Source organism: Camelus dromedarius, chromosome 5 (assembly GCF_036321535.1).
Source record: "Camelus dromedarius isolate mCamDro1 chromosome 5, mCamDro1.pat, whole genome shotgun sequence".
NCBI lineage: Eukaryota > Metazoa > Chordata > Mammalia > Artiodactyla > Camelidae > Camelus > Camelus dromedarius.
The window spans coordinates 69,247,189-69,259,959 of NC_087440.1; the positions used below are offsets into that span (position 1 = coordinate 69,247,189).

At 41.9% G+C, this 12,771-nt stretch overlaps 1 protein-coding gene across 2 annotated transcripts; it reads left to right on the forward strand.

Annotated features, from left to right (window-relative positions):
• The first annotated feature begins 50 nt into the window (after window positions 1-50).
• On the forward strand, window positions 51-12,716 carry COQ6 (coenzyme Q6, monooxygenase). Of its 2 annotated transcripts, XM_031454025.2 has the most exons (13): window positions 130-270; window positions 2,541-2,656; window positions 4,289-4,423; window positions 5,435-5,493; window positions 5,799-5,922; window positions 7,776-7,906; window positions 8,596-8,703; window positions 8,790-8,852; window positions 9,041-9,148; window positions 11,403-11,605; window positions 11,684-11,799; window positions 11,966-12,132; window positions 12,584-12,716. In XM_031454025.2, the coding sequence occupies exons 2-13, from the start codon at window positions 2,542-2,544 to the stop codon at window positions 12,611-12,613; spliced, it is 1,359 nt and encodes a 452-aa protein (XP_031309885.1). In that variant the 5' UTR covers window positions 130-270; window position 2,541; the 3' UTR covers window positions 12,614-12,716. The 2 variants fall into 2 exon arrangements, with proteins under 2 accessions (XP_010974825.1, XP_031309885.1); XM_010976523.3 differs by lacking the exon at window positions 2,541-2,656 and having other exon boundaries at window positions 51-270.
• Window positions 12,717-12,771: the final 55 nt, after the last annotated feature.

Genomic DNA, 12,771 nt, shown 5'->3' on the forward strand with positions numbered 1-12,771 from the left:
GTTTTGAGGCGGTGGCTCAAGCGGTCGGGACTGGAGGGTTCTGCTCCGGAAGAGCGACCGGAGGCGGGCCTAATCAGGTCCGAACTACAGCTCAGGTCAACTCCATGGCGGCCTGGCTGGCTGGGAGCCGGTGGGGGGCTGCCCCTGCTGCTGCCCGGAGAGACCTGCTGGTCTCCTGCCGGAGATGGGCCGGCACCTCGGCAGACACCGTGTATGATGTCGTGGTGTCGGGGGGAGGCCTTGTGGGCGCCGCCATGGCCTGTGCCTTGGGTAAGCGCATCTCCACGCTGGTAGTGGCGGGGAGCGGGGCCGTGGAGGAATGATGAGGGCCGTGGGAATCCTGGCACTGTTTGCCTAATGTTCGAGCGTTTCGGATCTTGTGGTCCATTCCCTAACCCACAGGAGCCCCGGGGCAAGCGTTTGTTCCTTCAGAATTCTGAAGGGTCAAAAGTGGGAGGGACCTTAGGAGTCCTTCCAACACGTGGGAAAACAGACCCGCCCAGGGCTGTTTAGTTATGGGCACCATTGGAAAGAATTTTGAGCTAGGTGGTGCTGGTGGTTTTTTAAACAGCTTTATTGAGACGTAATTTGCATACCATAACGTTCATCCATTTAAAGCATATAACTTAATGGTTTTTAGTTTATTCAGAGTTGTGCCGCCATCACCACAATACATATTAGAACATTTTTGTCACCCCCCAAGAGAAACTCAAACCCATTAATAGTCACTGCCCATGTACCCTCAATCCCTCAACCCTAGGCAACCACTCATGTACTTTCTATTTCTATAGATTTGCCTTTTCTGGACTTTTCCATATGCATGGAATCTATAATGTTTTCAAGGTTCAGCCAGGTTGTAGCATGGGCCAGTAATTCATTCCTTTTTATGGCTGAATAATATTTTGTATGACTATAGCATATTTTGTTTATTCATTCATCAGGTGATGGACATTTCGGTTGTTTTCACTTTGGGGTTAGAACAAACAATGCTACTGTTATTTTGTGTATAAGCTTTTATGTAAACATATACTTTTGGTTATCTTGATAAATTTCTAGGATTGGATTTGCTGGGTCATATGGTAACTCAGTATTTAAAATTTTGAAGAACTGCGGGTGTTCCAAAGTGGCTGCACCATTTATCATTCCCACCTGCCATATATGAGGGATCCAATTTCTCCACATCCTGGACAGCACTGTTACTGTCTTTTTGTTGTCATCCTGGTGGTCGTGCAGTAGTATCTCCTAGTTTGTATTTCCCTAATGACTAATGATGTTGAATATTCTTTCATACACATATTGGTCACTTGTATATCTTCTTTGGGGAAGGTTCTTTTCAGAACCTCAGCCCATTTTTAAATTGAGCTATTTGTCTTTTTATTCTTGAGTTGTAGGAGGTGTTTTGTTTTGTTTTGTTTTAATATACTCTGGATATAAGCTCCTTATCAGATAAATGATTTACAGATATTTTCTCCCATTTTATGGGTTGCTTTTTCACTTTCTTGATGGTATCCTTTGAAGCACAGAAGTTTTTAATTTTCGTAAAGTCCAACTTATCAGTCTTATAACCATTTTGGTAGTACCTGTTAGTAAGTGGACTAATGTAGTGATTCTCAAGCTTGAATGCATTTAAGAATCACCTGGGTTTTTTGGTTTTGTTTTGGTTTGGGGTTTTACATAACTAAGACAGCTACATAACACATAGAAAGAATTTTGAAATACAAAGTGGTTAGGGTATATTGTGTAGAGTATATAAAGTAAGATTTCCATTTTTGATTGTTAGCCACCCAGTTCTCAAAGACAGTCATTGTTACCAGTTTGTGGCGCCTATTTTTAGAATCAGGATCCCAGGTTTCACTTCCAGTGACTCTGATTTGGTTTGCCCACAGTGGGCCCAAGAGCCTGTATTTTTAACAAATACCTCCAGAGATGTATGCAGGAGAGCTGAAGACCACACTTTGAGAATGAGAAATGCTGGGAAATGAGAGAGCTTAATTGTCTTGTAGTGACTTTACCTCTTAACTTTTTGTACAATTCTGTATGATATGTACCTGAAAATTTTTTTAGTCTTACTAAGACTTTAATGTTAACATGGGTATTTTGCTGTCTTCTTTGTAGTAACTTTTTTTTCTTTCCTGTTTTGTTCTTTTCCTCACCCCTCTACCCACAGCCCAAGGAGGAAAAGCAGCAATTCTTTTATAAACTTAAACAGAAGATTCTGTTTTATAATTGTTTATTTTTCTGTCTTTTCCACAGAAGTATAAATTCTTAAAGTCAAGGCTGACTTTAAGCAGATACTTGTAATACAGAATTCTCTGTAAGTTTACCAAAGAAAGATCATGGGCTGAATACATCAGGTTGTAAGAATCACTGCCTCTAAGTCAGTCAAAACTACCAAGAGTGGGTTAAAAAAAAAAGTCACACACCAGCTAATTTCCTTGAGGGGGAAAAATGCTCAGAGAACATACTGAATGTTAAAACATGAGGTTTGGATATTTTTCATGCAATTTATCCACTAAGCAAGCCTCTGCTTTTCCCCATAGAATGGATGGGACTGAACAATGTGAGGAGACTCTCTCCCTGGACAAGTCCCTGTTGAGTCAAGTAAACTACCTGCTTGGGATTTTGTATATGCTAATGTCTCCCCTTGATCATCATGGTGTGTATCCCAAAGAATATTCCTTGTCAATAGTTTATATGCCGATTGACCTTTATATTTCAACATCGACTAAATTTTTGACAGCTGCTTTAAATGTGAAAAATTTCCAGTGGGCTCTTCATACTTCCCCATAAGTTAGTTTATGTTCTCCTTGATTATTTTCGCCTTCAAAATCACATTACTTTATGTTTTAGACTTGAAATAATCCGTATTTCCCTCCCACATTGTTATTTGTAAATGATACTCTCTAGTATTTTTCTCTTGAGTTTCCTAAAACATTATATTAAATAGCTAAAAAATAAAATATTGAACCTGGCTATATTTTATGTGTTTGGAAATCTGACTCTTTTCCTCTTAATTTTCTGGTCTCTCATTTAACAAAAATGTCTGTTAAAACGTGAGTATATACTTTATGGATGAGGAGGTAATAGCATGTGGTTTTGGGGATAGATAGCCATAAGGAAAGAAGTGATTCCTGGCCCCCAAAGAATTCAGAAATCTAGCAAAGGAGGAAGATTTATAAATAACTATTAGAAAAAAGAATGAAATGAAAGCTACCGTAGAGGAAGGAGCAGCGGATCCATCCCGGGGGTGGAGGTGCGCCGGCGTGCTGTGAAGAACCCTGCCGCGGGGTGAGGCTTGAGCGAGCAGGACCCGTAGGGAGGAGGTGGCAGGGGACACTCGGCTGGAGCCGGGACCGTCAGTTCCAGGCCTGGAGGTGTGATGGACCACAAGGCAGTCCTCTGCGGGGCTGTTCTGATCTGGTGGGTTCAGCGCCTCTCGCTGCCTCTCCGCCTGGAGCCAGCCTTGATCTTCATACTTTGTTGTGTGTTAGTAATGACTTTCTTCTCGTTTAGATGCCAAAATAGAAAGAGGGGTCAGGATTTGTGGGGTTTCTCTCACCATGACTAATTAAAACCTGCCGTGTTTCTACTTTCTGGTAATCCCTGTTGTTTTCTTTTTTCTTGGCAGTAGCAACAGTAGCAACTCTCTGCTTATCTTTTCCCTCACCGCTGTCTTCCTCTGAGACTCTGTGGGAACTTGTGTCTGTGCTGTGGTCACACAATAACAAAGTCCCCAAGTCCCCTTCTTACTTTCCTATACAGGTGTTTTAGGACCAGATTTATAGACACAATTGATGTGGGTTTTTTTGGCCCCCTTTTCATTTACAAACTCTTCTGATTTAATTTTGAGACAATGAATTTTGCTTATTAAGTCCATTTTTCTATTGAACAGGATTTTTAATTTTTAGTGACTTTATACTTCGCAGATTATATGTATCTAGTATCTAACTACTGCAGCCTTCCTTTCTTCATTCTTCCTTTCTGGGGCATTCTGTTCACTCATTATGAGTTTGCCCATTATTTGCTTCTTTGCACATGTGATGGGTGTTGGACTGTGGGAAGAGGCCCTTACAGCCGAGGGTGCAGTGGTTTGTGTGGCTGAAATGGTGATATCCGTTACTGCTTAGGACTCCACACAGTGTTTCCTTTTTGTGTGTTCTGTAGGAAATTTGTATCCTAAGATCTAAGGAATTAATCTGTTGCTTCTCTTGTAAATGTGAAAGAGAATAAATTCTGATTTTCCTGAAATGATGTAACATTTTGCTTCTGCCTTTTTTTTTTTTTTCAGGGTATGATACTCACTTTTGTGACAAAAAAGTCCTGTTGCTAGAAGCTGGTCCAAAGAAAGTATTGGGGAAATTGCCAGAAACTTACAGCAATAGGGTCAGCTCCATTTCCCCTGGCTCTGCAACCCTTCTCAGTAGTGAGTAGAAGATCCTTTGTCAAAGAACCAATCTCCTGTCTCTCCTGACTTTCCATTGTGTCCCATAGGGCTGAGTCACCAGAGCATTTGGTGAGGAGGGGGCTCACTGAGGTTGGTGGGGCAAGAGGGTGGGTTTGATAGTCTAGTGCATAGTTGAAGATGGGGACCCCAGGAATTGTTCATTTGTCAACTCCCAGTCTGAGGAAGACATCCTTGGGACATGTGGGTCCATGTGGACTTATGATGTTGGGTCATTATGAAATGGTGGAATATGGGAACTAATTAGGATTTCTAGGAGCGGCACTCTCTTCATTCCCTTAGGGTGCCGAGGAGCCTGAGTACTGAATGCTTTTAGGGTATAGACGGGTGTGTGCACACGAACCAGTTAGCAGATTATCTCTGCCAAATGTTATTCCTGCAGGCCACCTTATCTCGAACTACCCCATCTAAAATTAGACTCTTGCATCACTCTCTAGCCCCTAGTACTGCTTTGTTTTTCTTCATAACACTCACTACCTGATATTTTATTATGTGATTTTTTTTTATTGTCTGTCTCTTCAACTAGGATGTCAGTTGCTGAATGGCAGGGGGTTGTCTGTTTGGTTCCCACTATGTACTCAGTACCTAGAAGTGTATCTGGTACATAGTTGGTGCTTAATAAATGAATCTGTTTAGTGCTGTGGACAAAAAAAATAGTCTTTATCCAGGGAGTTTGTAACCTCAATAGGATGATGAAGAAAAGGACACTATGGTTTGGTTTCCTATTTTATTTCCCCCACTTTAGTGTGATTTGACCTTTGATCGTGAAAGCTGGGTCTTTTTTGTGCTGTATTATCCGAACTGGGGAACAGAGTGATTTAGCTCCTAGCATCAGACAGGATAGAAGTGGAGAGTATTCTTCTATTTTTGGAGAACACTTACTTAATAGGAAGGAGGGACAAAGAGGAACCCAGGAGAGACGCAGGTCCTTTGAGGTTGCTCTGGTCTATATATAGATCTTTTCTTTTGTAGGTTTTGGTGCCTGGGACCACATCTGCAACATGAGATACAGAGCCTTTCGGCGAATGCAGGTGCCTTCTTTATCAGTTTTGGCAAGACATCTCGGTGTGTCTTATGTTAAAATATTTGAAGTCCACATTCTCCAGGTTTTCTGTAAATGTGGGAAGAATTCAGACAGAGTTTACACTCAGTCTAAGGAAGTTGGGGGGAGCATTCCCAAGAGAATTTTCTTCTCACTTTGTGTCTCCTGCTAGGGGGACTGACAAATTGTGATTTTTCTGCTGCAGTCACTTGGAAAAGCTAGTACTCAGTTTCTGAATGCAGTAATGTTTTCTTTTCGTTAGGTTATAATGCATACTTTCCCTGTGGTTTCCAGGTGTGGGATGGCTGCTCAGAGGCCCTGATAATGTTCGATAAGGACAATTTAGACGACATGGGCTATGTAGTGGAGAACGATGTCGTCCTGCATGCTCTCACCAGGCAGCTGGAGGCTGTGTCAGGTGAGGCTCCTGTCCCTTCCATCTTCCCTTCACTCCCTGGATGGTGAACTGCTTTAGAATTATTCTGGGGCTTAGTGGAATGGTCCCTTCCTTCTACAGATGGTAATGTACACCGTAAGTAAACTCTCTGATGGTTATCTCAGGGTTATTCTTTCTCTCTTTTTTGTAAAGAATGGCTTTATTCAGGTATAGTCTACATACCATGTAATTCACCCATTTTAAGTATACAGTTCGGTGATTTTCAGTATGTTTATAGGGCTGTGCCACCATCACCACAGTATCATTTTAGAACACTCCTATCACTCAGAAGGAAACCTCGTGCTCATTTACACTCGTCCCCCCCGCCGCCACCACTAATCCACTTCCTGTCTTTCAAGATTTGCCTATTCTGGACATTTCGTATAGCTAGAATCACTCAAAATGTATTTTTTTGTGTCTGACTTCTCTCACTGAATGTATTTTTGAGATTCATTCATGTTGTAGCAGGTATCAGTACTCCAGTCTTTTTTTAAGGCCCAGTAGTATTTCACTGGATATGTCACATTTGGTTTATCCATTCATCAGTTGATGGGCATTTGGGTTGTTTCCACTTTTTGGTGATTATGAATAATGCTGTGAACATTTGTGTATAAGTTTTTGTGCGAACATATGTTTCATTTCTTCTGGGTGAACACTTAGTAGAATTGCTGGGTCATGTAATAGGTTTATGTTTAAATTTTCATAAACTGCCAAACTTTAAAGAGGCTGCACTGTGTCACTTTCCCACCAACAATATATAAGGGTTCCAGTTTCTCCACACCCTCGCCGACACTTATTTCCTCCCAACCCTTTTTTTTAATAGCCACCCTAGAGACTGAAATGGTATCTCATTGTAGTTTTGATTGCATTTACCTGGTGACTAATAATGTTGTCTTTTCATGTGCTTGTTGGCTGTTTGTATATCTTTGAAGAAATGTCTATTCAAAATCTTTTGCCCATTTTAAAACTAGATTATTTGCCTTTATTTTTTAGTTATAAGAGTTCTTTATATGCTCTGGATTCCATGTGTATATGATCTGTAAATATTTTAGGGTTCTGGAGAGAAAAATCGGAAGCAAGTGAAATGCTTTTTGATATGGGATAATAGTTCTTCATCCATGGAATGAACTTCCATGTAGCTTTTAAAGATAATGTAGATCTAATAATCACTTAGAGACGTGTCCCATAATATATTGGTGAAACAAAGTATGTGTCATATGATCTCACTTGTGTGTGTGAGTATGTGCCGGGGGTGTGTACGTGTGCATATACACATGTAGGAGATTGTCTGGAAAGCTGTACAACAAAGCTTCACTGTATTTGTCTCTGAGTGGTGTGATTAAAGGTGATTTTTCCCTCCTTTTAAACATTTCTTCTTGGTTCAGACTTTTACAGTAAGCATATAATTTTTATGATCAGAAAAGTAAAGTGACTTCCAGTGGGAAGAAAAGTCTTGTGAAACCGAGAACTTGTTTGAGCCTGTGGTGTCCCTGCCCTGTTTGCTCTGAAAGCACGTGTAGGGTTAGGCGTAGAGTGAATCTCAGGAGCAGGAGCATGAAGACGGGAAGAAAGTGCCTGTGCAGGTGAGAGTTCAGGGAGAGCTTTCTCCTTTTTTTGACACTGATTCATCCCTGTGGCCTCTGTCATTTATCAGCTCTTAGACTGTAGCATTGATCACATGAGTTACTTTTTAGATCTTGACTTTCCTTATTTAGGAGTAAATGATAAGATCATGATAAGCTGTCCTGGGGCCTTGCTTTATTCAATTTTTTCCCTCAGCCTGTATGGGCCAACTGTCTGATGTTTTGTTTTTTTTTTTCTTCTGACCTCCCTAGACCGTGTGACCGTTCTCTACAGGAGCAAAGCAGTCGGCTACACCTGGCCTTATCCATTTTCCATGGCAGACTCCAGCCCTTGGGTTCATATTACCCTAGGTGATGGCAGCACCCTCCAGACCAAATTGTTGGTAGTTGAAGATTCTTATTTTGCCAGGGGTCTTGCATATCCACATCTCATTAGATTCTGGGGTCTCTAGTTTTAGATCTATACTGTAATTCAAGTTAATTTTAGGTAAAGCTTTTGGTTATTAGGACTGGTACCCACTCCAACCAGCTCAAGTTAAGATGGTCCTGTTGTAAATCCTGTACAGGAAGCAATCTCCTGGACCATTGTAGATCTTGAAATAAAAGATAGCTGGCCTTACAGGGACAAGAACCAGTGTCAGAAATTGAGGCTGTTCTTTCCCTCACAGGAGTCCTGTAGGCACTTGTCTTCTTGCAGCTCCCATTTTTTTCTCTCTCTGCTCATCAGCTGCCCCTTTTTAGATGGCAGCCATTCCCAACCTTACATCAGGACTGTTCAGCTCCAGTGCCTGCCTTATTGCTTTCTAGTTCAAATATCGAGAGACTTTGGCTGAGTTTAACCTCTGGCTGGCACCTCTTGGGTCAGATGCCCAGCTTTGGTCTGTTAGCTGAAGCAGGGATCACATATGTAGGCTACCCCTCTAGGGGCTGTGAGTGAGGCAGGCATGGTAAAGAGTTGCCTGCCACAGATGGGCTTGCCAAGAGAAAGCTTTTAGGAGGCAGAGACAAACTTATGGAAGAGTTTCTTTTATTAAGAAGTTATAAGACTTAGTAGGCGCTTGTCTCCATGCAGATCGGTGCAGATGGTCACAACTCGGGAGTGCGGCAGGCTGCTGGAATCCAGAATGTTAGCTGGAACTATGACCAGTCTGCTGTTGTGGCTACTCTGCATTTATCGGAGGTGAGAACCTGAGCCCACCAGCTAGAGGCCCTGCTCGTGTTTTATCGGCTAGGTACTTCTCACAAGAACTCCTCTCTCTACTGTAGGCCACAGAGAACAATGTAGCTTGGCAGAGATTTCTTCCCTCTGGGCCCATTGCTCTGCTCCCGGTAAGTCCTTCTGCCTAGGCTGCTTCAACGTGTCCAGCTTTCCTCTTTTAGAACTTCACTTTCTCTCAGCCCTTTTCTGGTTTTGAGGGAATGTGCCTTTGTTTCCCCTCCTTATCTTCCTTAATGCTTGGGAGCTCATAAGAACAGAGGTTTTAGTTAGCGTTTGGTATCAATGTCTTTTGACACAGCTCTCAGACACTTTGAGTTCCTTGGTTTGGTCCACGTCCCATGAACATGCAGCAGAGCTGGTCAGCATGGATGAGGAAAAGTTTGTGGATGCCATTAACTCTGCTTTTGTGAGTATCACCAGCTAATGATTTGTTGCAGGGGTAGATACAGAAAGGTGGTTTTGAGTAAGAAAAAAGGAATAACCAACCAGCTGCCCCTTTGAATTTGTAACACTTGATCTGGATTATGTGGAGGAGGAGGTTCAGGGAAATTGTAACAATAGGAATTAATTTTGTGTACTCTCCTGAGGGTTGTGGGCTGCTGTTACGCTGACTTGAAAGTGGTAGTTACTTGGATAAGAAACTTTTTTAGGTTAGGGTACTTGAATAATTTTGAACAACTCTACTAGATTCTAAGTACCTGAACCTTTGAGGCCTGATTCTTTTATTTTATTTTTTTAATTGAAGTATGGTCAGTTATAATGTGTCAATTTCTGGTGTACAGCACAATGTCCTAGTCATGCATATATACACATATATTCATTTTCATCATCTTTTTCATTAAAGGCTATTACAAGATACTGAATATAGTTCCCTGTGCTGTACAGAAGAAATTTTTTAAAATCTTTTTATGTATAGTGGCTAACATTTGCAAATCTCAGACTCCCAAATTTATCACTTCCCACCCCTTTCCCCTAGTAACCACAAGATTGTTTACTATATCTGCAAGTCTGTTTCTGTTTTGTAGATGAGTTCATTAGAGTCCTATTTTTTTTTTTTTTTAGATCCCACATATGAGTGATATCATATAGTATTTTTCTTTATCTTTCTGGGTTACTTCACTTAGAATGACAATCTCTAGGTCCATCCATGTTGCTGTAAATGGCATTATTTTATTCTTTTTTATGGCTGAGTAGTGTTCCATTGTATAAATATATCACAACTTCTTTATCCAGTCATCTATTGATAGACATTTAGGTTGTTTCCATGTCTTGACTATTGTAAGTAGTGCTGCTGTGAACATTGGGGTGCATGTATCTTTTCGAATTTGAGTACCCTCAGGATATATGCCCAGGAGTAGGATTGCTTGAGGCCTGATTCTTCAGAAGTCTTCCCAGGGAGGGGCTGAGCACATTTCAGTGGGGGGGCGGGGGGATGCTTAAGACTAAGCTTTGTAGACAGATGGGTTCAGCATTGGTTCTACTTGTTAATCTCCTGAAAAATAGAAGTAGTTATCACTAACCTCTCAGGGTTTAAAAACAGTAAAAGTCTAAAAACTTAAAATGAGAGAATTTATGTAAAAGGCTTGGAACATACCTAGTACATTATAGGTACTCAACAAATGGTAATTATTCTGGAGTAGACACAGCCTGTAGATAATATACACACCAGTATTTTTGGAGCTCAAATGCCACGTTATTTAAATTCACTAATAATAATAATTGGTAACATTTATCAAGCACTTACTGTGTGCCAGGTACAGGTGAAGAGTTTTACATGTTTTTATATGTTTAATTCAGTGAACCATTGAGGTCAGTACTATTATTCTGCTCCTTTAGAGAGGTAACTTGCCTGAGGTCACATAACTGGTGGCAAAGCTGGGTTCTGAAATCAGGCTGGTGCTCTAGCCTGTGCTTTTAACCACCGAACTCTACTGCCTTCCTGATGACTTCCCACCGGTTTACAGTGAAGAACGTAGGCTCCAGTGCTCTACAGTGACAACAAGAATAAAAGGAATTGAACATACTGAAGTAGCTTCCAAGATAAATGATGACCCATTCTGGGTCATTTAGTATATGTTCATTCAGCAAGTTGCTAGTGCTTCTATGTAGAAGGCTCTGGAGATAGACAGATGAGACACAGTCCCTGCTTCCAGAAAGCTCATAGTCAAGTGAGGGAGAAAAGTAGACATGACAGTTTTGGTACAGTGATAGAAGTATGCATGGGATGCTGTGGGAGCATGGAGGAGGAAGACACATGAAGGAAGGTTTGGAGGGAGGTTTGCAGAAAGAGGTGACAGCTTCTGGATGCTATGAGGTGTTATCCTGGTGAACCAGAAGTGGAAGGGCATCCTAAGCAGAGACAGCGTGGAGGCAAGAGGATGTTGTAGAGCTACTTTGTGACTGGCACGTGCTTTTTGAGGGTAGGAGTAGTGAAAGGTGAAGCTCAGTGGTAGACGGGGCAGCTCATGAGCAGTTTGGCTTGATCCTAAAGCCTGTGTAGAGTGACGGGAAGTTGCATTTTGCATTTGAGGGACTTGTCGCGTGTGGTCTGGATCAGTTTAGGCATGTTAGATACCATTACCCGTGGCTGTGGTTATAGAGGGTTGCCTTGTTGAGTCACTTATGAAATTTCACTTTGTTTTGTGGCTGATGCTACTCAGTGGAGTGATGCTAACCACACGGACTTCATCGACTCGGCTGGCTCCATGCTGCAATATGCAGTTGCCTTTCTGAAGCCCACTAAGGCCTCAGCTCGCCAGCTGCCCCCAAGTGTAGCCAGAGTGGACGCCAAAAGCCGAGTACTGTTTCCTCTTGGATTGGGACATGCTGTGGAGTATGTCCGGCCTCGGCTGGCACTCATTGGGTAAGACTGTAACAGAGCGGGGCAGCTCCTTTTTCACTCTGTACTGGAGGCCACACCTGAACTCTGCTTTATTCTTAGGGATGCAGCCCACAGAGTCCATCCACTTGCAGGACAAGGTGTCAACATGGGCTTTGGGGATATCTCTAGCTTGGTCCATCACCTCAGTACTGCAGCCTTCAATGGAAGAGACTTAGGTAAGGATTCAGGTAACTGAGAAGGGAATCCTGAGGTCATGTAATTAGGGGCGATCAGGAAAATGGCCCGCAGTAGCCAGATGTGGTGGACGTAAATGAACCTGGTTTGCTAGGAAAGAAAACTTCACTACTGGATTAGGGATTTAACCTTTCTTCTTTCCTCCAGGCTCCATGAGCCACCTCACAAGTTATGAGACAGACCGACAGCGTCACAACACTGCTCTTCTAGCTGCTACTGACCTACTGAAAAGGCTCTATTCCACCAGGGCCACTCCGCTCGTGCTGCTCAGGACGTGGGGCTTGCAGGCTACAAATGCAGTGTCTCCACTCAAAGTAAGAGATTGCTCCCAGCTTTCCAAGAGTCTTGCTCACTGAGGAATGACTTTTGTCAATAAGTCTTATAATTTCTTTGAATTAATTTTCTTGGCTGTAAAATTATCATCTTTATCTGAGTACTTTCCCCAGTTATTATGAGCAAAAATGGCCCTGCTGGACTTGTTGGTACTAGGGCCACTTTTAAGCAGTAACTGTACATAAGAAGGGCTTATAATAGTGAATAGGGACTTTTAAAGATAAGGAATGCTTAAACTCCTTTTGCTGCTTGGCCAGCTTCATTCCTGAGAAACTTCCATTTAAAGACAGTTTGGAGAGACTCTTGGGAGGAGAATCTATCTGGGACTTAATGCTAAATTTTTGCTTTAATTTTATTTTAAAGTATTATCCTTACCCATCCTCATGCCTTACAGTGTCAGAGTAGCACTCCCTTTGTTTGATTTTCCTCCAGGAACAGATTATGGCTTTTGCAAGCAAGTGAATGCTCCTCTTCTGCAGATTATGTTGATGAAAAGTCAACATATTTCCCCAAGACCGTCACATATTTTCAAGATTTAATTTAATAAATTTACTTTACACTAGAATTCTGCAGTCTCTTTTTCTTCTCTGCTTAGTGGACCTGTGGAGCCCAAATGATGA